The sequence below is a fragment of the Euprymna scolopes genome, chromosome 32, assembly GCF_053919585.1.
Source record: "Euprymna scolopes isolate OS-2025 chromosome 32, ASM5391958v1, whole genome shotgun sequence".
NCBI lineage: Eukaryota > Metazoa > Mollusca > Cephalopoda > Sepiida > Sepiolidae > Euprymna > Euprymna scolopes.
The window spans coordinates 90,847,808-90,873,821 of NC_136513.1; the positions used below are offsets into that span (position 1 = coordinate 90,847,808).

General features: G+C 34.5%; 1 protein-coding gene across 1 annotated transcript in view; it reads left to right on the forward strand.

Moving 5' to 3' along the window:
- Positions 1-26,014, forward strand: part of LOC145256481 (leucine-rich repeat and guanylate kinase domain-containing protein-like) — a 90,707-nt gene that overhangs the window by 14,532 nt on the left and 50,161 nt on the right. Inside the window, exons 3-6 of the mRNA XM_080115425.1 lie at positions 6,200-6,281; positions 14,106-14,288; positions 24,045-24,169; positions 25,494-25,547. Coding sequence (XP_079971551.1) covers positions 6,200-6,281; positions 14,106-14,288; positions 24,045-24,169; positions 25,494-25,547 — 444 coding nt within the window. The remainder of the gene's footprint in view (positions 1-6,199; positions 6,282-14,105; positions 14,289-24,044; positions 24,170-25,493; positions 25,548-26,014) is intronic.

Consider the following 26,014-nt stretch of genomic DNA (forward strand, 5'->3'; position numbering starts at 1 on the left):
ACTTCATGGGGGTAGCATGCTCTTGTTACATCAGCTATGAGACTATTTGAACAAGGTAGGCATCTAGATAGTTCCTCATCCTCCCCATAGTCCAAACCTTGCTCCATGTGACTTTTGGTTATTCCTTAAGCTCAAGGAATGCCTTAGAGGCTGTCATTATGAGACAATTGAAGAGATGAAAGAGGCTGTGACAAGGGTCATCGACACCCTCACCCTCACACAAGAGGACTTCCATGGGGCCTTCCAAAAGTTGTTGGAACAGTCCAACAAGTGCATTGCAGCTGAAAATTACTTTGAAGAGGACTAGAGTTTCATGTATGTACTATCAATAAAAGTGTCTATACGAAAAAGTCTGGAAACTTGTTGAAGGCACCTATAACTCTAACCATATTGACCTCCTTTGTTCCAATTACTGCCACAGTTAAAAATCCTATTTCGGCATTCTTTGTGGGCCCTGGTGAACAACTTTCTATATTTTTATTCTGCTGATAAACATTTCATTTTTTTGTTTAAATGCTTGGGAAGGACTTTTATCGGGCCTTCCAGAAGTTATTCCATCAGCTATGACTAGATAGAGGTGCTAAGTAATTCACAATTGTATTTTTCAGTCTCCCACACTGAGACTTGAACCTTCAAACTTCAAAAAAAATACCACTTTTTTCCAAGTGCTCTAACCACAGCAGACTTCATTTATAATGATAATAATTCTATTTACTTCCATGGACACATGTCTCTTTTTTAACCTGTATTGGATTATGCCATTGAGGCTTGGAGCCCATACTTCTTGTCGGACCAGTACAATGATTGGTCATGAACATGATGAACCCTTTATTTACTCGATGAGTGGCTTTTGGGGTTAGACTTACGTACAATTGAACAGTGAAGATTTGACGCCAGTCAAGTGGTTGATGACATGGGGGTCCCAAGTTCGAATCCAGTTCATTCCATAAAATTCACTCTCACTTAGGATATTTACAACCTTCACATGGTCCATTCCATAATCTCTTTCTAGAAAGAATTCTGACTAGAAAAATATCAGGGAAACCAATGTCAACAATAGATTCTTAGGATTCATACAATATGGAGATGATGATTTTTTTTTTTTTCATCCTATTACCTTACTGCGGCTTCCATGGTCATACATGCTGGACTATCAACCGGTTTGGCTGAACAGGCTAAAGGCTGCTTACTCTGTTCACATCGTTGTTTCAAGGAATGGACTTCCCCAGGTGTAGTTTAACAGGCCACCACAGGTAAATTCAAGAGAGTTTTGAGCAACTGTTCTGAGTATGTAGGACCGTATTGTAGATAACTTTTTGTGTTCAAACAATGCATTCTTTTCCGCTTTTTAATTTGATTTGATTTCATAAAAGTAGTGGAACTTTTTCAAACATTTAGAAATATAAACAGTTTAAATAGTTTGCTTGAAGCATTGTTTAACCTAATATATAAACGGCTATATGGTTGTGTGTCTCTGTCTGCCTCCATATTTTCAAACTCCATCTTCTCCGAAACTAAAAGTCGCAGAGCAGCACTAGGGTCCTCATATGATTAGATATTTTACGGACCGTTCTTTTATGAGTCTAACCGGTTAAAATAGTTTTTTAAGGGGTAAAAATTGAAAAAATCGTGAAACATTTTGTACGGGTTTGTATTACTGTACACATAGATTCGAAAAAGTTGTCAAAAAACAAATATATAACAAATAAATGTTATCAAAGGCAAGATAAGTTACTTTTCTATCAAACTGGATATATTTTTAGTGTTTTTATTCAATGTAACATGTTTATTCAGCTCGAAAAACATACAGTGTTTACCGATGTATTGGAAAATTCAAGATGGCGTCTGATTCTCTCTTAAACACGGTAAGTTTGGGAAAAGGTGTTATAAATAAAAAAACTATACAAAATACTATTAAAAACCCGCCGAATATATGTCAACCTATGTCACGGTAACACGCTAGTGTTATATAAAAAGAAATTTAAGTTTGTAGAAGGCAGAACAATACTTTGATTTCTGTTATCCTTACCAACTAATTTGCTTCTTTTTACTCATCAGTTAGCTCACATTTATCCGCTGTTGCAAATATCTCTGTTTGAGATGTTATATTATTTGTTAAAATAAAAATGGTTTGTTTAATTGAATGTGAGGTTTGTTTCATACAAATTCTCACGATTTAAAAAAATTTTTTTTTTTTAAATCTTGTTATTTAAAAGAAAATTCTACTTTTAATCAGATTTGACAGCCTGAAAAAAGTTGGAAGGTTTGAAAGTAAACATTTTAAAATCTTTCTTCGTCCCGTTTTTCATGAATTGTGGATTTTTCTTAAATAACTTTTTTTTGATGAAAATGAAATCAGATTTTAAAAACCCTGACAGTCATAAACTATGCAAGGTTATAACATAATTACTATGCCAGCTATTTTATTACATTTAATACGTTTCATGGCATTAGAGAAATAGCTCCTTCTTTTTGGAGGAGACAGCGTACTTCAACTAGTAAGGATGGAATCATCCATAAAGGAGTTTGGTATGCTGATCAGCACTTCCTTTTAGTTATAAACTATGCGAGATTACTTGACTACTCTAGAATTGTGATGGCCTGTTGACCTACGCCTGGGGAAGTCTGTTCCTTTCAGCAGCAAGGTTACAATCGTAATGCATTCAAACATATAAACAAAAATGATTAGTACATGTTACTGCATTGTCAGGCAAAGTTTGAATGTGATTTTCAAGCCTGTAAACTGTCGATTAAAAAGTAATATGGTTTCCGTTCTGCTAGATCTACAGCAGATGTGCTTACCATTATATCTCATAGGATTAGCGAATCTTTCGACAGAGGCTACATTTCTAGGGTAATTGATCTTGACATATCAAAGGCCTTTGATAGGGTATGGCATAAAGGTTTACTTCACAAGATCTCCAGCTACAGTATAGCTGGAAATGTCTTCTCAATTATTAAATCATTTCTCTCTGATAGGTTCATAAGAGTAGTGGTTGATGGGCAGAAATCAGAAGCTCTCAGTATTAATGCTGGAGTCCCTCAGGGCTCCATCCTGGGACCAACTCTCTTCCTGATCTACATCAATGATCTTCCAAATCACATCCTTACATCATTTGTAAACATTTATGCTGATGACACAACTATTTATGGTAACACATCTAAGACCGTAAACGACCAAGTTCTCTCTGATTCTCTCACCTCTGATCTTGAGCAAGTGGTACAATGGGGAAAGAGGTGGCTTTTAATGCATCTAAAACCAAGCTTTTATTTTTACATCATCAATGCTCTGATCCCCATCTGGCATCAATTGAAACGAATGGCTCTCGTCTTAGGGAGGCCTCATGTTTTGACAAGCTTCTGGGCTTGACTTTTACTCCTGATCTTAAGTGGAACATGTACATTAAATCCGTTGCCAAGGCCACTGGAAAAATAGTGGGATCCTTCTATCGATTCAGTAGATATCTCACTGTTGATGCAATTCTCTATCTATATAAGAGCCAGGTATGTCCAAGGATGGAGTACTGTTGCCACATTTGGGCAGGAGCTGCTAGAAAGGACTTATCCTGTCTTGATAGAGTTCAAAATAGACTTCGTAGCCTCATAGGGGATGTCCTTTTCTCTTCCCTGCGACCTCTTTCTCACAGAAGAGATGTTGTGAGTTTGTCTCTGCTTTATCGTTATTTTTATGGCAAGTGCTCGGCTGAGCTTCAATCTATGGTCCCCTTCACTAAACTTTCACAAGAAACACCCGTCTAGCAGAAAACACTATCACTAATTTCCCCTACTCTTTATCTGTGCCTAAACCTAAATGTAGATTCCATGAACAAAGCTTCTTTTTTAGAACTGCACGTCTGTGGAATTGTCTTCTGTTTTCCTGCTTTCCAGCTGACTACAATATGGTTGTCTTCAAGTCTAACGTAAACAAGTTTTTGATGAGCCATATAAGTTAACAAATTTATCGAATTCCTATTACTAACGACTATATTGTCCAATTTCTACTGTACACTCTTTAACCCTTATCCTCGTGTGGCATCTTGGCCTTGATAAGGTGATGCCTATGTAAAAAAAAAAAAAGAAAAGTAATATATGTTTCAAATTAAAGTTTAAAGATAAAAGCCAAGTATTGTGGTTCATTTGTGCTTCTAAACAAAAAGAAAAAAAATGAAGTTTCTATCGTATTGAAGAAATAATATTTCAACTTATGAAATTAAATTTAGACAAATAGTCCCTTTTTTAGGGTAGGGGTAGGGGGTCCTTCAATCATTGGGAATGTCATCGACCACAAAAGATCGATAATGTTTATTAAGAAAAGGAAGACGTCTACATTGACTGAGAGAAGATGGAAACTTCGGTTGACATTTAACCACTGTGACTATAGTAATTCGACCAGTTGATTTTGGCAATGAAGTGTAGGCACTGTGGTGACTGAAGCACACACTCCAGCTATCTTATAACTCGAAGTATTCATATATTGAACTCTCAAAAAAACTATTTGAAAATGACTCCTAAAAAATCTTTGAAAAATGACTCTTATACACTTGTGCCCGATATTATTCATACCCCTCGGATCTTTGAGATTTCTATAAGAATATTGCTCAAACCAGAAGGTAGACAATATTAAAGGGATTTCAAACAATAAATCAAGCATAAGCATTTAATTTAAACTCAACGAATAAATAAATTATGCAAGTTTGAAACATTATACAAAGAAAAACAATAATGGCACTAGTTCAAAATTATTCATACCTCTCTTACTAATAGTCAATAGCATGCCCTTTATTCTTAATAACTGCCTGTAACCGTTTGGGATATTTATCAACAAGGTTTTTACAAGCATCAACACTGATTTTTGACCATTCTTCAATGCAGTAGTTCTCCAAATCCCTCAAATTTCTAGATTTCCGCTTTTTAACCTCAGTTTTCAATATGTGCCAGAGGTTTTCGATAGGGTTCAGGTCGGGACTCTCGCTAGGCCATTCCAAAACATTAATTTGATTATCCTCAAACCATTTCTTGACTATTTTGGCAGTATGTTTTGGATCATTATCCTGTTGAAGGACCCAGTTTGGTCCTAAATGGAGCTTCTCCGCATCCTGTCTAATGTTTTTCTGGAGTATCTCCAAACATTGCTCCTTCTTCATGGTTCCATCTATCTTGACCAAACTACCTGGACCACTAGCCGAAAAGGAGCCCCAAAACATTAGGCTACCACCACCATGTTTCACCGTGGGTATGGTGTTCTTTGGGTTGTAAGCTTCTCCTTTCTTCCTTCAAACGTAAGAAGCATCCATATGGCCAAACAATTCAATTTTTGTTTCGTCAGTCCACAAAATACTTGAGAAAACGGACTCTGGAGAATTCACATGGGTCCTAGCAAACTTTAGACGTGCTGCAAGGTGTTTTCCGGTGTGCAATGGAGTCCCTCTTGGTCTTCTTCCTTTAAGACCATTTTCATGCAGAGTCTTTTGCAATGTTTGCCTTGATATTTTTATGCCAGAATACTCCAGATTTTCTAAAATGTCCTTATTAGTGGTGGTTGGATTTGCATTAACACTTCTTACAATATTCCTGGTGGTTCTAGCAGACAGTTTCCTTTTCCTTCCTCTACCAACCAAGTTGTTTGTTGTGTGGTGGCTCTGGAATTTTTTGATGATGCTCTGTACTGTTGCTGTAGGGACCTCAAATTTCTTGGAAATTGACTTGTAACCTAAACCATCCTTATGTGAATTCACAATTTTAGTCCTAAGATCATTACTAAGCTCTTTTTTCTTCCCCATTCTAATAATTTTTATTCTTTTATTGGTTTTCAGTTGATATCATTTTAATTTCTGAAAAATGCAAAAAACGAAATGAAATTAATCAAAGGTTGTATAAAAGCATTCAAAATAAGAATCAAACAGAAAACAAACAGTCAGAAACTCGATTAATACTGAAAAAATAAGGGGGTATGATTATTTTTGAACATTGCAGATTTTATAAATAGCTGTATATTTCTTTTATTACAAGTATCCCGAGATTTTAAAATGACGAAAATGATCAGAAGAGGTTTATTAAGAGTATGTATCAATATGGACGTAAACAATAAATTCTTACAAAAGTTACACCTAATAAACTCAATTTTCAAGGGGGGTATGAATAATATCGGGCACAAGTGTATATCCTTTCTGGTTCATTTTTTTTTTTTTTTTTTTTGTAGAATTTGAACTTGCGAGACATAAGTATCTTAGGCAAATACACGCATCTTCAATCAGTGGATGTGTCGAATAATCAAATTTCAGGTGAGTTCAATGTTTTTCTTCTTCTTTTCCCTTTATTTATTTTTCTTTTCCTTTTTCTTTTCTTTTTTTGGCTTTTCTTCTTTTTCCCTTTTCTCTTTTTCCTTTTTTTCTTCATTTTCTTCTACTTTTTTTCCTTTTATTTATTTATTTTTCTTTTCTTTTCTTATTCTTTGTTTTCCATTTTTTTCTTTTACTTTTTTTTTCATATTTTTCTTCGACTGCTTCTTTTCCTTTTATTTATATTGTTTCCTCCTTTTCTTCGTTTTCTTTTCTTTTATCTTTCCTTTTCTTCTTCGACTTTTTCTTTTCTTCTTTTCCTTTTATTTATTTTTCTTTTCTTGTTCAATTTCTTTCTTTCTTTGTCTTTTCTTCTTTTTCTTTTTCTTTTCTTCTTTTTCTTCTTCATTTCTTCTTTTTCTTCTTCGTTTCTTCTTTTCCTTTTATTTATTTTATTTTCTTTACTTCTTCGTTTTTTTCTTTGTCTTTTCATTTTCTTTTATTCTTCCATCTACTTTTCTTTTTTTTTTCCTTTTATTCATTTTTCTTTTCTTCTTTGTCTTTTCTACTTATACATACAGGCATGTTACTAAAAGAAATACGACCCATTGAATCACCCATTGAGCTTAAGCTAAATAGACAGGATCCCAAAAGTGTCTCCAATCTAATTAGGTCTCCCACTGTCAACCAATCTTCAACCCCTGTATCATCGCCATAATATTGCATTCTTGTGTTTGTTTTACAAGTATTTTAATGATATATGCTCTGACGAACTTGTAACACTTGTGCCCTCTTCATGTAAATACCCCCCCCAACTAACTTGACAAGCAGCAAAATTCCACCCTTTAACTGTAGTGGTCCCTAGATGCCAGACAACTTTTTTACTCTAATATTTTCGTTCTTCGAACTGTTACACTTTGGAATTATCTCCCCTGTCTCCTGTTTCCCTAACTGTACTGACTTGCAGAAATTTAAATGCAATGTCTGAGTTCCAATCTATGACCTCCACCCCCCCCCCGTCCTGACTTTCACGAAAAACACTCGTCTATAATTTCCCCCACTCTTTATCTGTGCCTAAACCTAAACATAGATTCCATGAACAAAGCTTCTTTCTTAGAACTGCATTCCTGTGGGACCCTGTTCCGTTTTTCTGCTTTCCAACTGACTACAATATAATTGTTTTCAAGTCCAATGTAAACAAGTTCTTGATGAGTCGTCCCCGTGAGTAATCCAATTTATTAAATTTTCACTACTAACGATTACTATGACATGTTTCCCTTTGACCACTGAACTCTCATTAACCCGTATCCTCGAGTGGCCTTTAAGCCTTGCACATTTCCTAATTTGCATATGCATACTTTGCTGCTGCTGCTAATTTCCATGCAAGCCAGCCATCCTTAGCTGCTGCTGATACTTTCCCATGCACTCATATGTACTATGTTATATGTGAACAGACATCTCGCTGCTCAACCCCCTACATAGTGTCCCTCTAGTAGTTTTTTTATCTCTCCCTGGCAACATGCTTTGTTTGGGGAGAATAAGAATAATTTATATGACGGTTGTTACTAAAGTAAAGCCTATTGTTTTTAACTCAAAAAGTTGAAAAGCTATGGAAACAGGAGTGGTACCGTTAAAATGAGCGACTTTTTGTGCTCCAGAATTTATTTTTCCTACATAGTCACCACTATTCTCCATGCACTTTTGCCAGTGATAAATGATGGCTGTGTATGGGCGCTGGAATGCAATTTGTCATATAAATTGTTTGATACAAAAGTAAAGTCTCCTATTTTTTTTTTTTTACCTAAAAAAGTTGAAAAGCTATGAAGATTTGAGTGGTACCATTAAAATGAGCGAGCTTTTGTACTCTAGAATTTATTGTTATAGAGCCAATTCTCTGTCAACTATTATATTGTACCTAATATATAATATTAGTAGTGATTTGTAGAAGACTAGGATATAAATACCCTAACTCGCTACAAGAAAAAATAATGAAACGAATTGAATGAAGGAAACAAAGAACTCAAATGCTGGAATAAAATAAACATGTCGTTTATTTTCTGTTGAGAAATGAAAGTCTTGGGTGTACACGTGTTCGTTCAGCCGTTGACAACTACGTGCGTGGAAGGAAAGGGGAATGTAATAGAGAAACGCAAAGTGGCAAGCCGGCCTGTGGAAAGAGAGGGTTAAGCTCAGTAAAGAGTCGCGCACATGTCTGTGTTGATGGACCAAAATGAAGGGGAGATAGAGTGAGAAAGTCAATCCAGGTCATGGAGATAGAAAGCGTATAAAGTGTACATACTGTCTGTTGGCTTTTTGTCCCACATAGTAGCAAGTGGTGTGAGGCACACGCGTGCGTGCGCATGCCAAAAAGGCATGCTGTCGGTCTGTAGACCGCTCAGCTAGGAAGCTGGTCTGAAAAGGGAGAAGCTGCTTATTGCTCTTGCTTTTATAGGTGTTTCCGCTGGTTTTTTACGCATGTGTGGATTTCCTTTGAAAGGGGAAGTGACGTTGTCCTTACGTGTGCGCGTGTGTGAGTATACACATGAATGTGAGTGTATGTACATGAACGTGAATATATGTACGTGTGTGGACGTGGGCGCGTATGTTTGTGTGCGCGTATGTATATGACAAGTAAGCTTAAGATGTGAACGCATGTTTTTGTGTGAGACTAGAAAAGGCTCGCGCAGATTTCAAAAGTAACAAAAATGTTACATAATGACGTATGTTGTGTATACACTTAATTTCTTTAATGCTTTAATCCTGCCGTATCATTAATGGTGTCTCTTTTTTTGATCGTGTGTGTGCGTGAATGTCTCTTTAAGGTGATAACCACAACGAGATAGAAATGTTGAGTTTTCTAACTGTATTCCCAGTAATTATTGGCTTCCATGGTTGTTATTGTCTCACCATGTTTTGTCCAACTAATCCTCTGGCAGGATTGAAACTGCTTTATTTTTTCATATCTTAGCTATTTTTCTAATTACTTAAAAATCAATAAGCCTCTTCCCCTATAATTTTAAATAGTAGCTAAGACCCCCCCCCCAATATTATTTTAAAATATGTATTGTTTTCAAGCAAATAAAATCGAGTGTATTCATTCTTCCTATGCAGTCATCTGCATCCTCATCTTCATCCTCATCTTCATCCTCATCTTCATCATCTGAATCCTCATCTTCATCCTCATCTTCATCCTCATCTTCATCCTCATTTTCATCCTCATCTGCATCCTCATCTTCATCCTCATCTGCATCCTCATCTTCATCCTCATCTGCATCCTCATCTTCATCCTCATCTTCATCCTCATCTTCATCCTCATCTTCATCCTCATCTTCATCCCCATCTTCATCCTCATCTTCATCCTCATTTTCATCCTCATCTTCATCCTCATCTTCATCATCTGAATCCTCATCTTCATCCTCATCTGCATCCTCATCTTCATCCCATCCTCATCTTCATCCTCATCTTCATCCTCATTTTCATCCTCATCTTCATCCTCATCTTCATCCTCATCTTCATAGTTATTATTGTTTCACTATGTTTCGGCCAACTCATCCTCTGGCCTTCTTCAGGTGGTTAACCGCAATGTGCTCTAGAATTTATTGTTATAGAGCCAATTCTCTGTCAACTATTATATTGTACCTAATATATAATATTAGTAGTGATTTTTATTGTCTCACCATGTTTTGTCCAACTAACTCTCTATCCTGCTTGGGTAGGATTGAAACCGCTTTCTTCAGACAATGCCACATGACTGACGCAGTGGATATAGGTGTTGAGTCTCTATGGTTCCAGGTGAACATTGTCTGAAGATACTTGAAAAGACACTCTGCATTGTTCAGGAGTCAGTGCTCAATATCCTAGATCGAGTAGGTGTGTACAATAATACAATCATACATTTTTCCGTGTGGTATATTAATATTAGAACCAGTCGTTCTGTTATACGAGGGGCGTGCAATAAGTAATGCCCCTGACCCACTTCCCATAGCAGTAGAGCAACGAAACTTGGCACAGTTATTAGACTTTTTCTACATAGGAACCACCCAGAGTTATGCATTTCTCCCATCGTTTGAGGCAGCTCTGGAGACCGGTTTTGTAGAACACCACAGGTTGGTCCTCCAACCACGATGTGACTTCAGAAATCAAGGCTGCATCATCTGGGAAACGCTTTCCTTTCAAAAACAACTTCATGGCTGGGAAGAGGTGAAATTCAAAGGGTGCAAGGTCAGGAGAGTAGAGAGAATGGGGGAGGATTTCATAACCACATGCCCGTGCTTCTGGCGACATATGAGTTGTGGACCGGAGCATTGTCCTGCAGGAGGAGGGTACCTTTGCTGATCTTGCCCCGCCTCTTGATTTTGATAGCTTCCCTTAATTTTCTCAAAGTGAAGTATAATAGGCTCCTGTAATTGTGGTACCCTTTGCCAGGAAATCTGTCATCACTACTGCGTCCTGGTCCCAGAAGACTGTGAGCATGACCTTGCCAGCGGAGGGCTGCACCTTTGCCTTCTTTGGAGGTGGTGAGTCCAAGTGCTTTGACTGCATTGACTGGGCTTTGGTCTCTGGATCATAGTGATGGACCCAGGTTTCATCCTGTGTAATCAGTCTTTTGAAAAATTTTGACTCATCTTCTTGGCACATCTCCAAATTCATCCTCGAGCACTCAATGCATTCTCGCTTCTGGAATGGTGTGAGCAACCTGGGAATCCATCTGGCAGACACCTTATGCATATGCAAATGATCATGAATGATAGTTTCCACAGACCCTGTACTAATCTTGACATCTTGGGCTATTTGGCGAATAGTAATGCACCCATCTTCCAAAATGGCAGCCCCTCAACTTGACGGACAGATGCCTCATCAATGGCAGAAGAGGGGAGACCAGGTCTGAGAGCTGTTTCCACAGACTTCCGGCCATGTTTGAATTTACAATGCCAGCGTTTTACAAGGTCATATGATGGGGCATTATCACCATAGGTTTCTTTCATTTCATCAAAAGTCTCCTGTGGTGTGCATCCTTTCAAATACAAAAACCGGATCACTGCTTGACATTCAACAGGCTCCATTTCACACCTGACTCAGTTCAAACACCTGTAAAACAGAAACCACAATTAGTTCAGAGCTGTAATTTGTCACATAACCCGAAGAGATATAAATCATTGCACATGCAAAATTTCAGCTAGATCAGACAACTGGAAGTGGGTCAGGGGCATTACTTATTGCACGCCCCTCGTATAATGGGGATACCAACATGACGTGTGTTGTATGTACACTGAATGGACATACTGCGTATGTATGTGATGAAGGGTTCATCTGAATGTGTGTACATGTCACTAAATGTCTATGGTGGTTCTTCAATATCTGAACCCTAGCTTATCATGTTGCAGTCAAGATGTGTGTTCTTAACATTTTCTTAGTGTATAATTAACTCTTTTATTTACCTCTTTTAACCCTGCCATGATCGTTAGTAGCGTCTTTTTGTGTGATCGTGTGTGTGTGAAATTCTCTTTAAGTGTGTGTGTGTGTGTGTGTGTGTGTGTGTGTGTGTGTGTGTGTGTGTGTGTGTGTGTCGACATATACCATGAATACATAAACGTGGCATACCTGATTCTGCTGCTGCATTTTAGGAGGGTTCTTCGATCATCTTGAGAGACTTGATTCCCTTGACAAGAAGGCGCATGCGATTAACTCAAGACAATGGGTTGGATTTTTATAGTTGTTTATTCGCTCCCAGGCATTATGTCTAGCAGAGGAGCGATCGACGATCTTTGCTTGGGTGGTTAGTTTTTACATGTCCCACATCTGAGACGTCCCCGCCTCCTCGAGAAGAGACCCCTTTCAGATCATCATCTCCTGTTGACCTCCTCAATCCAACTCCAACTATTTTTCCAGCTAACCTGATCACATGACAACCATGTCCTTCCGGGTCGGCTATCAGACACTCTTCCGGTGCAACTTGTCCAATTTATAGTTTTGACAAGTTTATCAAACATCTCTAAACAATAAATAACTTCCAATATAAACTATTTTAACAATATCACTGGATAGATAGTGTTATGTTTGACTTCATCTTCGTCGCCAACTGTTATGTTTGCAGGTTGAACCAAATAACGTATAAGACAATACAAATGAAGACTCAACAAACAAAGGTAGATCAATAAGAAGTGTATTAAGAAAAGTATATTTACAGTATATTTACATAATGGTTGTCAAGTAAGAGAGTCTTGGCTGAAGAACATATCTGCTCTCGGCTCGGCCTTCGGTGGCTTCTGGTTAACACACACTCAGACTAACCAAGTCTTGCTATTTATGTGTAATATTATCCACGTATGTAAATGAGTGGGTGCCACCACAACAGATAGATAGATAGATAAATAGATAGATAGACAGATAGATAGATCAACATACAGATAAATAACAAATAATTTCTTGCATTCCCAACTACATAACAAAAAGACTTGTTTGCCATCAGCTAATATCCAAAGCAAAAATAGATAGCTTTCTAGCCTTAACGGTTAACGTGTGACCAAAGTCCATACACATACAAAAACAGCAAAAAATAACGTTGTTTAACCCGTAACTTTTAATTAATAAATGTGCAGAAAAAACTGGTATAGTCGACTTATATTAGGTCATGGTCAATGTTTTTTTTTTTTTCAATTTTGATCTCTTATCAGCAATTTTACCGACTAAAAACCAAATCAAAAGTGTGCCACAGTTCAAAATACCCTATATATCAAATTTCAATTCTGTAGGCCAAATATTCAGAGAGGAGTTTGGTAGAAACTTTTTGCACACACACTGACAAGGTCACTTTTATATGTATGCATATCTATATACAAAAATATTTCCACTAGCTAGAACGTTTTCATCTTAAATTCCACACAATTATGCAGAATGTAGAAACTATGCATAAATAGAATTCAGCGTAATAGTGAAATGAAACCAATCATCTAATAAGGGACTATAAAAATGAATAAGTAATTAATTAACTCTTGTTCTTTTAAAAGAATATGCAAACTAGTTAACTTACATGTAGTCGCTCACATATCCATGACTGAGTATATTAAAAAGTTTGTTTTAACAATATTTAAGTAGAAAAAGTAGTCTTTTAATATCAATATCAGAGCAAGGAAAAAACGTACGTATATAGCTTGAAATGAACAAATGATGAGGTTTTATTTATACCAGTTCCAGGAATTCAACATCAACAATATTTTTGGTGTAAAATCATTTCTCAGACAAAAGGATTGTTTTTTTTTTGTTAATTATTTATAAATTCCCATTTAAAAAAGATTTTAAAATAATAATATAATAAAACTAGCAGGACTAGCCGACGTTGCCCGGGTTTGAATGAGCATCAATGAATGTTCCACACTTCCAATACTTTTATTGTCACCGAAATCGATAAAATCGCACATTTTTTAATCAAATCAATTGATTGCCTGCTTTAGTCAAGGACCCACCACGGTGCACTGGAGAAAGCTTGACATACCTTTCCGTAGTTACTTAGTCCACAATACATTGTAGTCTACATTGCACTGTAAAGAACTTACTGTTGATTTTCTAAAATTATTATATATATATATATATATATATATATATATATATATATATATATATATATATATATAACAACTTTAATTAGTCAGCAGAAAAGGGCTAATTTGAGATTTTGTCTTTTTACTTTTAACTGGCTTTGCAAACTCGTTTTTTCATAAATCAAACAATTTAGTTTAAGCTCAGTATCTGATCCGATGAGTTGTATTTCTTTTAATAACATGCCTGAAGTGTTTCCTGCCGACTTGTTTCTTTATCGGTTTCTTTCAGATTTGTCAGCTTTTGGCAACCTACATTCTCTTCTGATATTGAATGCATCAAACAATCACATCGTACAACTTTTGGATTTCAAACCACCAAATAACTTGAAACATGCCGACTTTTCGCATAACGCAATCGAAGAAATACCAGATCTTGCGGCGCATCACTACCTGACAGAATTGTATCTCGACCGTATCCTTTCTCGATTTAGTCTTCCAGTATTGAGGGAATAAATTAAAAACAAAAAAACAGCCTACAATATAGCTCTCATCTAATAATACATATCATGAGTATAAATCTAGCTTAGAATCTCTCTCTCTCTCTCTCTCTCTCTCTCTCTCTCTCTCTCTCTCTCTCTCTCTCTCTCTCTGTATATATATATATATATATATATATATATATATATATATAATTTAAAGGAGATTAGAACAATAGTCTAAAGAGCAGAGTGTATTTTAATGTAATAGTGAAATTACTAGTTTAATTAAAATACAGGAAAGAAAAAGTGCTCAAACAATCACATCGTACAACTTTTGGATTTTAAACCACCAAATAACTTGAAACATGCCAATTTATCAATCACATTTCTAAATATATATATATATAAATATATATATATATACTAGCATGGGTACCCAGCGTTGCCTGAAGTTCCATTTGAAACATGTCTGCTATACTAATCATTTTCATCATGGGTAACATGAATACCCCCACAAGAATTTCAAAAATAAAAGAACGGATAAAAACATGTAAATGTAATCGCTCCCAAAAAGAAGTATCTGATACCCTCTCCACCAGATATTTCGGCAGAAGGGATCACTGGTCTAAGAAAACTCACGATTTTGTGAATCTAAAAAAATAACGTTTATGAACATTAATGCATGCATTTTTTTTTTGGTAAATGTGTAGTTTAACGGCGTAAATTATTTGCCAGACAAAATATATATAAAAACTATTTATTTTTATGTAAAACACATTGTTAGATCCAAAGGCTGAAATAAAGCCAGAAAAAAATTTCATTTTTATTATTTTTTTATCATTTATATGAAACAATATAGCGGCCTCGAATAATAATATTCGAGGCCGCTATATTGTTTTTAAAATTTGGTCTTTATAAGGTTTAGCAAATTGGCCTTTTTTAGCTCTTTCAAGAACTATGTTTTTGGCCGCCATATTTTTTTGGAATGAAAGAGCGTAAAAAAGGCCAAATTTGGCCTTAAAAAGCCAATCTGTCAAACCTAAAAAAGGCCAAATTTTAAACATGTAAGGCGTGCACATTAAGTCTAATAAAAAATGATAAAAAAAATAAAAATGATTTTTTTTTTATTTCAGCCTTTGGGTCTAATAATGTTTTTTATAAAAATAGTTTTTATAATTTTTTTTGTCTGTCAGATAATTTATGCCGCTAAACTACACATTTTTTTTACTGGCTTTTTTTTTGTAAATAAAGGAAATTTTAGATTTGTATTTTTAGAGGGGGGGGTGAAATTGTTAAGCTGATATTACTGTGAAGATGCTGTAAAACAGTCCTCAAAAATGGATTTAAATTCCTACAATAATTCTGAGGAGAATCACCATCCCCAACAAGTCATACTTACAGGTGATAGCAAGATACTTTCTCGCTCATTGTCATGTCCTCCTTCAATCCCAATTTACACTGTTATTAAGTATTTTATATAGGATTCAATTATTACACATGTTTCATGTTATCATTTTTAAATATTAACAGTCATCTAATACTCATTCAGTATGTAAATAATGAATGCTCCCTTTCGTTTCCTTTTTTTCTTCTTTTTTTTTTTTTGTTTCCAGCACTTTGATTGGCTGCTCAGATTCATTACACGGTTTAAGAGATTGCATTTTTGAACACTTTCAGAATGATTCTACTAAAATTCAATATGGCGAACTTCCTTACTTACTTTGACAAAAAAACATAGAAACATTCATTTACCCCACATAACATTATACGACGCAGGCGTTTAAGATGCTTACAGCCAATAATACAGTTTTATCAATTTCTTTAAAAGTTACAAAGTTGTTACTCATTCTTTAACACCTGGAAATAAATAAATTCTTTTTCTCACTGGCTGCCAGCCAGTTTCAAGTATGTTTTTTGACTTTGACACCTCATATATTTAACGTACACGTTTTGCTCACATCTCATTGAACTGAAACACTTTTTTCTTCTTTAGCCATTTTTTGGGGGACCGGTTTACAGCATCTTTACAAGAGTACCAGTTTAACAATTTCACTGTTCGTTTGTCTCTCTCAATCATTTACATTAAAATTACTCTTTCGTAGCGGTATCACAACAAAAACATAAACATTGTGATTGTTTTCATCTAACGAACACAATAATCAATTTTGTTTCTTTATTTGTTTCAGTGCGTGTGATTTCAACAGGATTAAGCTATGTTCATCTTCCTTTCTGTCTCCACTGGGATCTTCGCAAGCCTCCCCACAGTAATGTACTCCATAATATATTGTAGTCTACATTGGACCGTAGAGAACCTACTATTGATTTTATAGATTTTTTATTTTATTTAATGGCTTGAAATGCAAAAGTCAAGTATCATATTGCGTTTCTGAATTTTGGAGATGAGGATTATATATCTGTATTACTTGGATTCTTCGGAGTACTGTTCTCATCTTGAGTGTCATTTTTCACAACGTTTCGGTCGATGTACCTTCCGACCTTCATCAGGTGTATTTTGTCAAACTTGGGAATCTAAACGGAATTTTGAATGGAACCTTTTGTTTACTTCACAGAGGTAGTATGCTCTCGTTCCATCAGCCATGACCGGATAGAGAGGTTCTAAGTAATTCACAATTGTATTTTTCAGTTGCCCACACTGAGGATTGAACCTTCAACCTTCAGGAGAATATCACTTTTACAATTGATTTTTCCAAGTACTATAACCACGGGTAGATATTTATTTGCTGCCCACCTCAGCAAAATGTGGCACAAGGCCGGAAAGTGGGAACCCTGCAGGCTCCCCTAAAGGAGGGGCACTCCTGCAATTTTAAAAATTGCCTGAGTAACCCCGTCGGCATTCCCCGGTCGGGGCGCCTCAGGCAACAAGCAATAAACTTGCCCCACCGGAAAGCCCGGTGGCAAGGCTTGGGAAGGTGGACCTCCTAGGTATTACCCAGGCGGTGTACCTCAGTCCAACAGGTGCTGGGCCGGTTCCCGGCCCCTCACCTGTTGGGCTGAGTGTCAAGTGACGAATCCTTGACGTGTACTATCCTGTCTCCCTGCAGCCGAAGCCGCTAGGAGACACATCCCATCATCCAGGAGTGGTGATATGGGTCCTTGTGAACAGTTTTAGTATGAATTCTGGGAGCCTTAGACCTATTTTATTTCTAGTTATAAAGTTCAATTCTCAGTGCACCCCTGCCTTATCAAAGAATCTACTGTTGATTTTATTTGCTCAGCCTTTCTATTTGTGTGATGATAAAATCTCTCAATTGCACTTATGCTGTATAAGGATGTTAACTTTGGTCAAAATCAGACTGTTCCTTCTTTAATCGGATTTTTTCGATTATCGATACTTATCAGGGGCATTCTGATACAAAACCTATCTAAGAACATTCCTAGACAAATAAAGTAAATTTGTGCGAAATTTAAAAAAAAAAAATCAGCCCAGCTGTTTCAGAGTCCATAGGGAATGACCTCACACACACACAAACAAAGAGCCTTTTAAATAAGTCGAGATTTTTATATAATGACTTAAATTAAAATTTAAAATGCAAAAGTCAAGTATCATGGTCCACTTGTGCTCTAAACGGAAACATTCATTTCGAATGCGCCCTTGTCTTATCAAAGAACCTACTGTTGATTTTATATGCAGCGCCTTTCTACCTGTGCAGTGATAGGGCTCCCTAAATGCACTAGGTGTGTCAGAAATTTCGTGAAAATAGTGAATAATTCCACCCCATCTTTCCAAGCTTATAACTCCTCGAAAATTGTAATTCAAGCCCTAATTTTTTTTTTTTTTCAATTAAAGGAGCATTAAAAAAAAAAAAAAAAAAAAGAACAACGTGTTTTTTTTTTTTTAAAGGTTTTAAACTTCGGACTTTACAGGTAAATTTCTAAAAAAACTTCTTTTTTTTTTTGTTTTAAATTTGAATATATTATTTATTGACCTTTTCTCTTCAATTTGTGATATATAAGACTTTGGTACATAAATTAATTATTTACTTTTTAATAGACATTTCAAAATGGGAGGCGTGAATTATTCGACCCCCTGTCTTTCCAAGCTTATAACTCCTCGGAAAATGTAATTCAAGCTCTATTTTTTTTTATTTTTCAATTAAAGGAGCAAGGACCAAGGTTCCATTAAATAAAAGAAAAAACAAATAACGTGGTTTAAAAAAAAAAGGTTTTAAAATTCAAACTTTACAGGTAAAATTCTAAAAAACACTACGTTTTTTTTTTTTGTTTTAAATTTGAATATATTATTTATTGACCTTTTCTCTTCAATTTGTGAGTAAATTAATTATTTACTTTTCGGTGAGTAAATTAATTATTTACTTTTTAATAGAAACTTTAAAATGGGGGGGGGGGCGTGAATTTAAAAAAAAAAACGTTTGTCTAAAATATTATATTCGGTTTATTGGAAAGAACAAAATTTCACATTGACCCTGAAAATATCGTAAAAATAGAATCAATAGAAAAATTTTGATAGATTTTTAAAGTTTAAAAATTGAAAAATATTGAGTTCGGAAAATTCATTACTGTTTTTTTTTTTTTAAATATTTCTATTACTTTTAAAACAACTTTAATAGTTTACTTTGGAAGTATAATCCATAAAGAAAATAAATAACCCACTTTTAACAGAGAAAATACGAGATTTTTATATTTTATTCGCAGATTCGTGTTAGGGGTGTCAAAAATTCCTACAAAAATTCTGATACACCTATAAATGCACTTGTGCTGTTAGGCTGTATCACGGTGTTAACTTTGATCAAAATCGGATTGTTCCTTCTTTTAAGAGACTTTTTTTATATAAGTATAGATAAACACGTATGTATGAATTGAAATAACGACACATTTTTTTTAAGAACATTTTGTTACTGAAATGATATTAGGCTTACATGTTTTTGCGGTTTTTAACCTTTAAATTCAGATGAGTATATTTCAGCTCAGACAAGCATTTATTGATCAAAATAAGCACCATCAGAATGAACAAACTTTTGCCAACGAAAAACAAGTGAATTTATGCCAGCAACGTAAAAATCTTGCGTTCTGGTGTCAAAGACGCTGAAGGTGTTTTTTTTTTTATATCGCTTAGGTTTTTTTTTTTTTTTATATCGCTTGGGTTTTTTTTTTTTTTATATCGCTTAGAGTTTTTTTTTTTTTATATCGCTTAGGTTTTTTTTTATATCGCTTAGTTTTTTTTATATCACTTAGGTTTTTTTATATCGCTTAGGTTTTTTTAATTTTTTATATCGCTTATGTTTTTTTTTTATATCGCTTAGTTTTTTTTTTATATCACTTAGGTTTTTTATATCGCTTAGGTTTTTTTTATATCACTTAGGTTTTTTTATATCGCTTAGGTTTTTTTTTTTATATCGCTTAGGTTTTTTTTTTTTATATCGCTTAGGTTTTTTTTTTTATATCGCTTAAGTTTTTTTTATATCGCCTAGGTTTTTTTTTTATATCGCTTATGTTTTTTTTTTTATATATCGCTTAGGTTTTTTTTATATATCGCTTATGTTTTTTTTATATCGCTTATGTTTTTTTATATCGCTTAGGTTTTTTTATATCGCTTAGGTTTTTTTTATATCGCTTAGGTTTTTTTATATCGCTTAGGTTTTTTTATATCGCTTAGGTTTTTTTTATATCGCTTAGGTTTTTTTTATATCGCTTAGGTTTTTTTTTATATCGCTTAGGTTTTTTTTATATCGTTTATGTTTTTTTATATCGCTTAGGTTTTTTTTTATATCGCTTAGGTTTTTTTTTATATCGCTTAGGTTTTTTTTTTTTATATCGCTTAGGTTTTTTTTATATCGCTTAGGTTTTTTTTATATCGCTTAGGTTTTTTTTTATATCGCTTAGGTTTTTTTTATATCGTTTATGTTTTTTTATATCGCTTAGGTTTTTTTTTATATCGCTTAGGTTTTTTTTATATCGCTTAGGTTTTTTTTTTATATCGCTTAGGTTTTTTTTTTATATCGCTTAGGTTTTTTTATATCGCTTATGTTTTTTTATATCGCTTAGGTTTTTTTTTATATCGCTTAGGTTTTTTTTATATCGCTTAGGTTTTTTTTTTTTATATCGCTTAGGTTTTTTTTTTATATCGCTTAGGTTTTTTTTATATCGCTTAGGTTTTTTTTATATCGCTTAGGTTTTTTTTTATATCGCTTAGGTTTTTTTTTATATAGCTTAGGGTTTTTTTATATCGCTTAGGTTTTTTTATATCGCTTAGGGTTTTTTTTTATATCGCTTATGTTTTTTTTATATCGCTTAGGTTTTTTTTATATCGCTTAGGTTTTTTTTTTATATTGCTTAGTTTTTTTTATATCGCTTAGGTTTTTTATATCGCTTAGGTTTTTTTTTTATATCGCTTATGTTTTTTTATATCGCTTAGGTTTTTTTTTATATCGCTTAGGTTTTTTTTATATCGCTTAGGTTTTTTTTTATATCGCTTAGGTTTTTTTTTTATATCGCTTAGGTTTTTTTTTATATCGCTTAGGTTTTTTTTTTATATCGCTTAGGTTTTTTTTATATCGCTTAGGTTTTTTTTTATATCGCTTAGGTTTTTTTTTTATATCGCTTAGGTTTTTTTTTTATATCGCTTAGGTTTTTTTTTTATATCGCTTAGGTTTTTTTTATATCGCTTAGGTTTTTTTTATATCGCTTAGGTTTTTTTTTTTATATCGCTTAGGTTTTTTTTATATCGCTAAGGTTTTTTTTTATATCGCTTAGGTTTTTTTTTTTATATCGCTTAGGTTTTTTTTTTATATCGCTTAGGTTTTTTTTATATCGCTTAGGTTTTTTTTATATCGCTTAGGTTTTTTTTTATATCGCTTAGATTTTTTTTATATCGCTTAGGTTTTTTTTTATATCGCTTAGGTTTTTTTTTTTATATATCGCTTAGGTTTTTTTTTATATCGCTTAGGTTTTTTTTATATCGCTTAGGTTTTTTTTTATATCGCTTAGGTTTTTTTTATATCGCTTAGGTTTTTTTATATCGCTTAGGGTTTTTTTATATCGCTTAGGTTTTTTTATATCGCTTAGGTTTTTTTTATATCGCGTAGGTTTTTTTTTTATATCGCTTAGGTTTTTTTTTTATATCGCTTAGGTTTTTTTTTATATCGCTTAGGTTTTTTTTTTTTTTATATCGCTTAGGTTTTTTTTATATCGCTTAGGTTTTTTTTATATCGCTTAGGTTTTTTTTGCAGCTAGAATTTCATGTATTTTGACAAATATTAATTAACCCCAACCCTAACCCTGACATGAATTTAAATTTCATAAAACTCCATGAATTTGAATGACGCTATGTGGTATTCTTAATTTATTATATAAAAAAAAAAAAATAATGGAAAAATCACTTGTGTTCATATTGCATGTTTCAAAAAAAAAAAAACAAATATTCTGCAATAATTTTTATTAAACACTTGACTAGCTAAAACAACTACCAACAGTTTCCTCCCCTCTCAGTCTGTGCCTTAATCTAAACGCAGATTCCACAAACACAGCTTCTTTCATAGAGCTGTTCGCCTGTAGAACACTGTTTCATTGACCTACTTCCTGGCTGACTACAGCATGGTGAACTTCAAGTCTAATGTAAACAAGTTCTTGTTAAACCATCACCTTAAATAACCAAATTCTACTCAACTTACATTATTACACTACCACCTTACATTCATTAACTCTTATCCTCGAGTTGCTTTCGAGCCTTGATAAGTAGTACTCTTTTGTAAAAAAAAAACACTTTGATTAGCCTCACCCTTTCTTCCCTGCAATCTCTCGCTCACGCATGTGCTAGTCTCAGTCTTTTCTATGAATACTATTATGCCATGTGTTTAGCAAAATTATTTGACCTATTCCCTAATTCCTTTATTCCAACTTGTTTGACTTGTTGGTTTAGTGGTCTCTGTGAAACACTCTTCCTACTGACTGTTTTCCTCCTACCTATAAATTTGGCCTTTTCAACACTAAGGCCAATAGGCATCTCCTGTCTTTGTAATAATCATTTTTCATTTTTGTTAGCTCTTTATAATAAGTGGCTTCATGCCTTGTCATTAAAAAAAAATTCAATTAATCATGTGTGGCCATCATAACAACACGGATTGATCCACATTACCTTCAGGGGATCATAAGTTTGGCATATCAGGATTATAGTTGTCGTATAATGGGCCCAACGTAGACAGATTGGCAGTTGTGACTAGTGTAATATATAGAATTAGGAATTTTTTTTTTTTAATTCCATTTTCACCCCAAACAAGACACATTGCCACTTTGATGTAGGGGGTTACTATCAGGGACATAAGTTCCAGAAGTACTATGTAGGGAGTTCAGCAGCAAGATGTCTGCTCACATTACACTTGAACTTCTGCAAGTCAGTACAGTTGGGAAAACAGGAACCCAGAAGGGAGTTCCAGAGTCTAGCAGTTCTGGGGAAGAAACTATTAGAGTAGAAGGCCTTCGTACATCTAGGGATCTCCACTGTGTAGGGGTGGGATTTTGCTGATTGTCGGGTTTGTCGGGAGTATCTATATCGAGGGGGTACAAGGGCTTGTAGTTCGTTGGAGCATCCATCATTAAAATACTTGCAGAACAGGCAGAGAGATGCAACATTTCGTCGATGAGACAGAGGTTGATACTGGGATGACAGTTCAGGACCTATCAGGTTGGCGACCCTCTTTTGAACCCTATCCAGGAGCGAGAGACTAGTAGCAGATACACCAGCCCAAATGTGACAGCAATACTCCATACATGGGCGAATGGTGGCCTTGTAGAAGTACAGGATACTTTCGGGCGTTAGTAGCTTTCTAGCATGGTAGAGAGAGCCCACCTTCTTTGCAGCAGCCTTGGCAATGCTCTCAATGTATCTGTTCCAACTCATGTTCCCTGTGAATGTTAAGCCAAGGAGTTTGAAAGAAGTACTTTCAGATAATGTATCTTTAGCCATAGCTATTGGTGGTCGAGAAGGTTTCTTGTAATTATTGAAGGAAACAAGTTTAGTCTTAGCAGCATTGAATGTTACCATCCATTTTTGTCCCCATTCTACTACAGATTGGAGGTCTTCCTCTAGTGCTTCCGCCATTTCCATAGATATGTGTTCATTTGTTTGTTGGAGCTCATTCTTTTTTAGATTAGAAGTTATTAACACAGGCCAGTTGTTGTTTTTTTATATAAAAAAAAAAGTATCATAAAAAAATTAGAGAGATGGGTTGAACAGACAGAGCAATTGTTGACATGGCGTGATGTGGATCGCCACGTCACAGAATGATTCATGGAACATGACATTGGGGGAAGATTGATATGAGTTAGAGAGAGTCTGATTGGAGGAGTCAGAGAGCAGACAGAACAGATCAGAAAAGGCCTGTCTCTGATTCCCGGAGAATATGGATCAACAGACGTTTGGAGGTGACACAATAGAAATAAATGGCAGCTAAAACTATAACAAAATAGAAACTCCCCACCCTCCTTCTAAGGATGAGAAGCAATCATGCGGCTTCGACTGTGGAAAATCATGGTGAACTGAATAAAACTGATTTGTCCAGAAAGAAATGAAATACCTTGAGAGAGCTTTTGTTCCAGACGCGATGAATGGCAGAACACAAACCACTTGAAGACACAGCCAAGGGACACAAGAGCAAGATATAAAAGGTACGTTTGGTTTTTAATTTTTTTTTTTTTTTTTAGGTTTTATACACATTTACACATTGAACGAAAACATGAGTGTTGTATTCCTTAAACAAAAAAAAAAAAAACAGACAACAGAATCGGTGAAATCAAGGGCTTGTCGGAATGCCACCGACTCAGCAGACTGAGCTTGAGTCACAATAGAATTTCAAGAATCAAGAATATTGAATCTCTTCCTCTGCTGTATTTGAATCTGGTGAGTTTACTTTTTAATCAATCGATCATAACATGATAAATAACGTAGATAGTGACAGACGTAACTACGTAGGTAATGATGTGAAATATTGACTCTCTGATCCCTAACATGATAAATAGCATAGGTAGTGACAGAGGTAAGTGGGTAGGTAATGATGTAAAATATTGAATCTCTGCTCCATAACGTAGGTAATGACAGAAATAAGTAGGCAGGTTATAATGTGAAATACTGAATAGTCTTGTACAAGACATGGTCAATCCAAATGTTGAATCTTTCAGGGGAAATCAAAATTTAGCCCCCAGTGAGTTGAGAAACGAACAGCTGATTCTAAGGTTAATAACAAATCAGCAAGCAACATTCCTAATCACACTTTGCATGGACATGCTTTATCTAAGCTATAAAAATCCAATTGAAGCACGGAAATAATGAAAACAAAGACAGGTACACTGTAGAATTTTCCTAATTAAATGGATAACCGAGAACCGATTTAGACAATATACTTTATCTTAGACGAAACTAGAATACCCCTCCCAGGACGGGTAAAATTAGTTCTTTGAGCAGAACTACTTTACACATATTATGAAGATTAAAATCAAGATATAATGCTATTCTTGCACCACTTTTACGATTAAAATTAATAAGTAATGTTACTAAAACTTATGTCTAGAATCCTTATTCCAATTTCAATCAAAATCCATTACATGATTTGGATTCTAGCCTAAAACTTATGGCTTAAGTTTTAAGGGGGCCTTAATGTAACAGAGCATAGATGTGCATATAGCAGCAGTAGCTGTATGCAAATGACCGAGTCATGTGTGAGGTGACGTCACGGCAAGGAAGAAAGAAAAAGATAATGAAAAAAGAACATGTGCGCATACAGATGATCATGTTAAAGACACATTGGTGACGTCACAACAGTGACGCAAAGTCTTTAAAAGGGAAAATGGTTATCCCATCTGATTGCTTTTCAACACCACAGTTTAGGACTACAGGGTTTCAATTCATAAAGTAAACCCGGCTGTGTCCAGACTTGTGATAATATCATTTGTTGCTGCATGTTTTGGCAAGCGAAAAAGAGAAAAGAAATAAAAACCTGGCGAAAGATAGGTTGAGTTTAAAGTCAATTTTAAAAAGCTGTCCAATACATGTCAGAATGTGAAAAATAACCAAGTAAGATGGACAATAATTATGATAATGACAGAAATGGTATCAGGTATTTGGGGATTGTGTGTGTGTGTGTGTGTGTGTGTGTGTGTGTTCGTGTGTGTGCGTGTGTGTGTGTGTGTTTATTTTTAACTAATTTTATATTTTCTTTTCTTTTTAGTCCAACAACCAAATTTCCCAGATTGAAAATTTAGAAACCATTCACTGGTTACGAGTAAGTACATTTCTTGTATATCTACTACATTTAGTAACTTTTTCTTCTTTTTCTTATGCTTCTACCCCAACATACATTTTGTATATTTAGTGGAATTAGTACATTTATTATGTTGAATACATTTAGTACATTTCGTTTAGTTACTATATATTTGTTACATTTACAAAAAATTAGTACATTAAGCATATTTTGTATATTCATCACTTTTTAGTACATTTAGTATTATATATATATATATATATATATATGTATGTATATATATATATGTGTGTGTGTGTGTGTGTGTGTGAGTGTGTGTTTAATATATTTTCTGAATTTAATAATATTTATTATATTTAATGCACTTAGTAGATTTATTATATTTAGTACATTTTAACAGTTTGTATATTTAATACATTTATTATAGTTTATATATTTAATACATTTATTATAGTTTATATATTTAATAAATTTATTATAGTTTATAT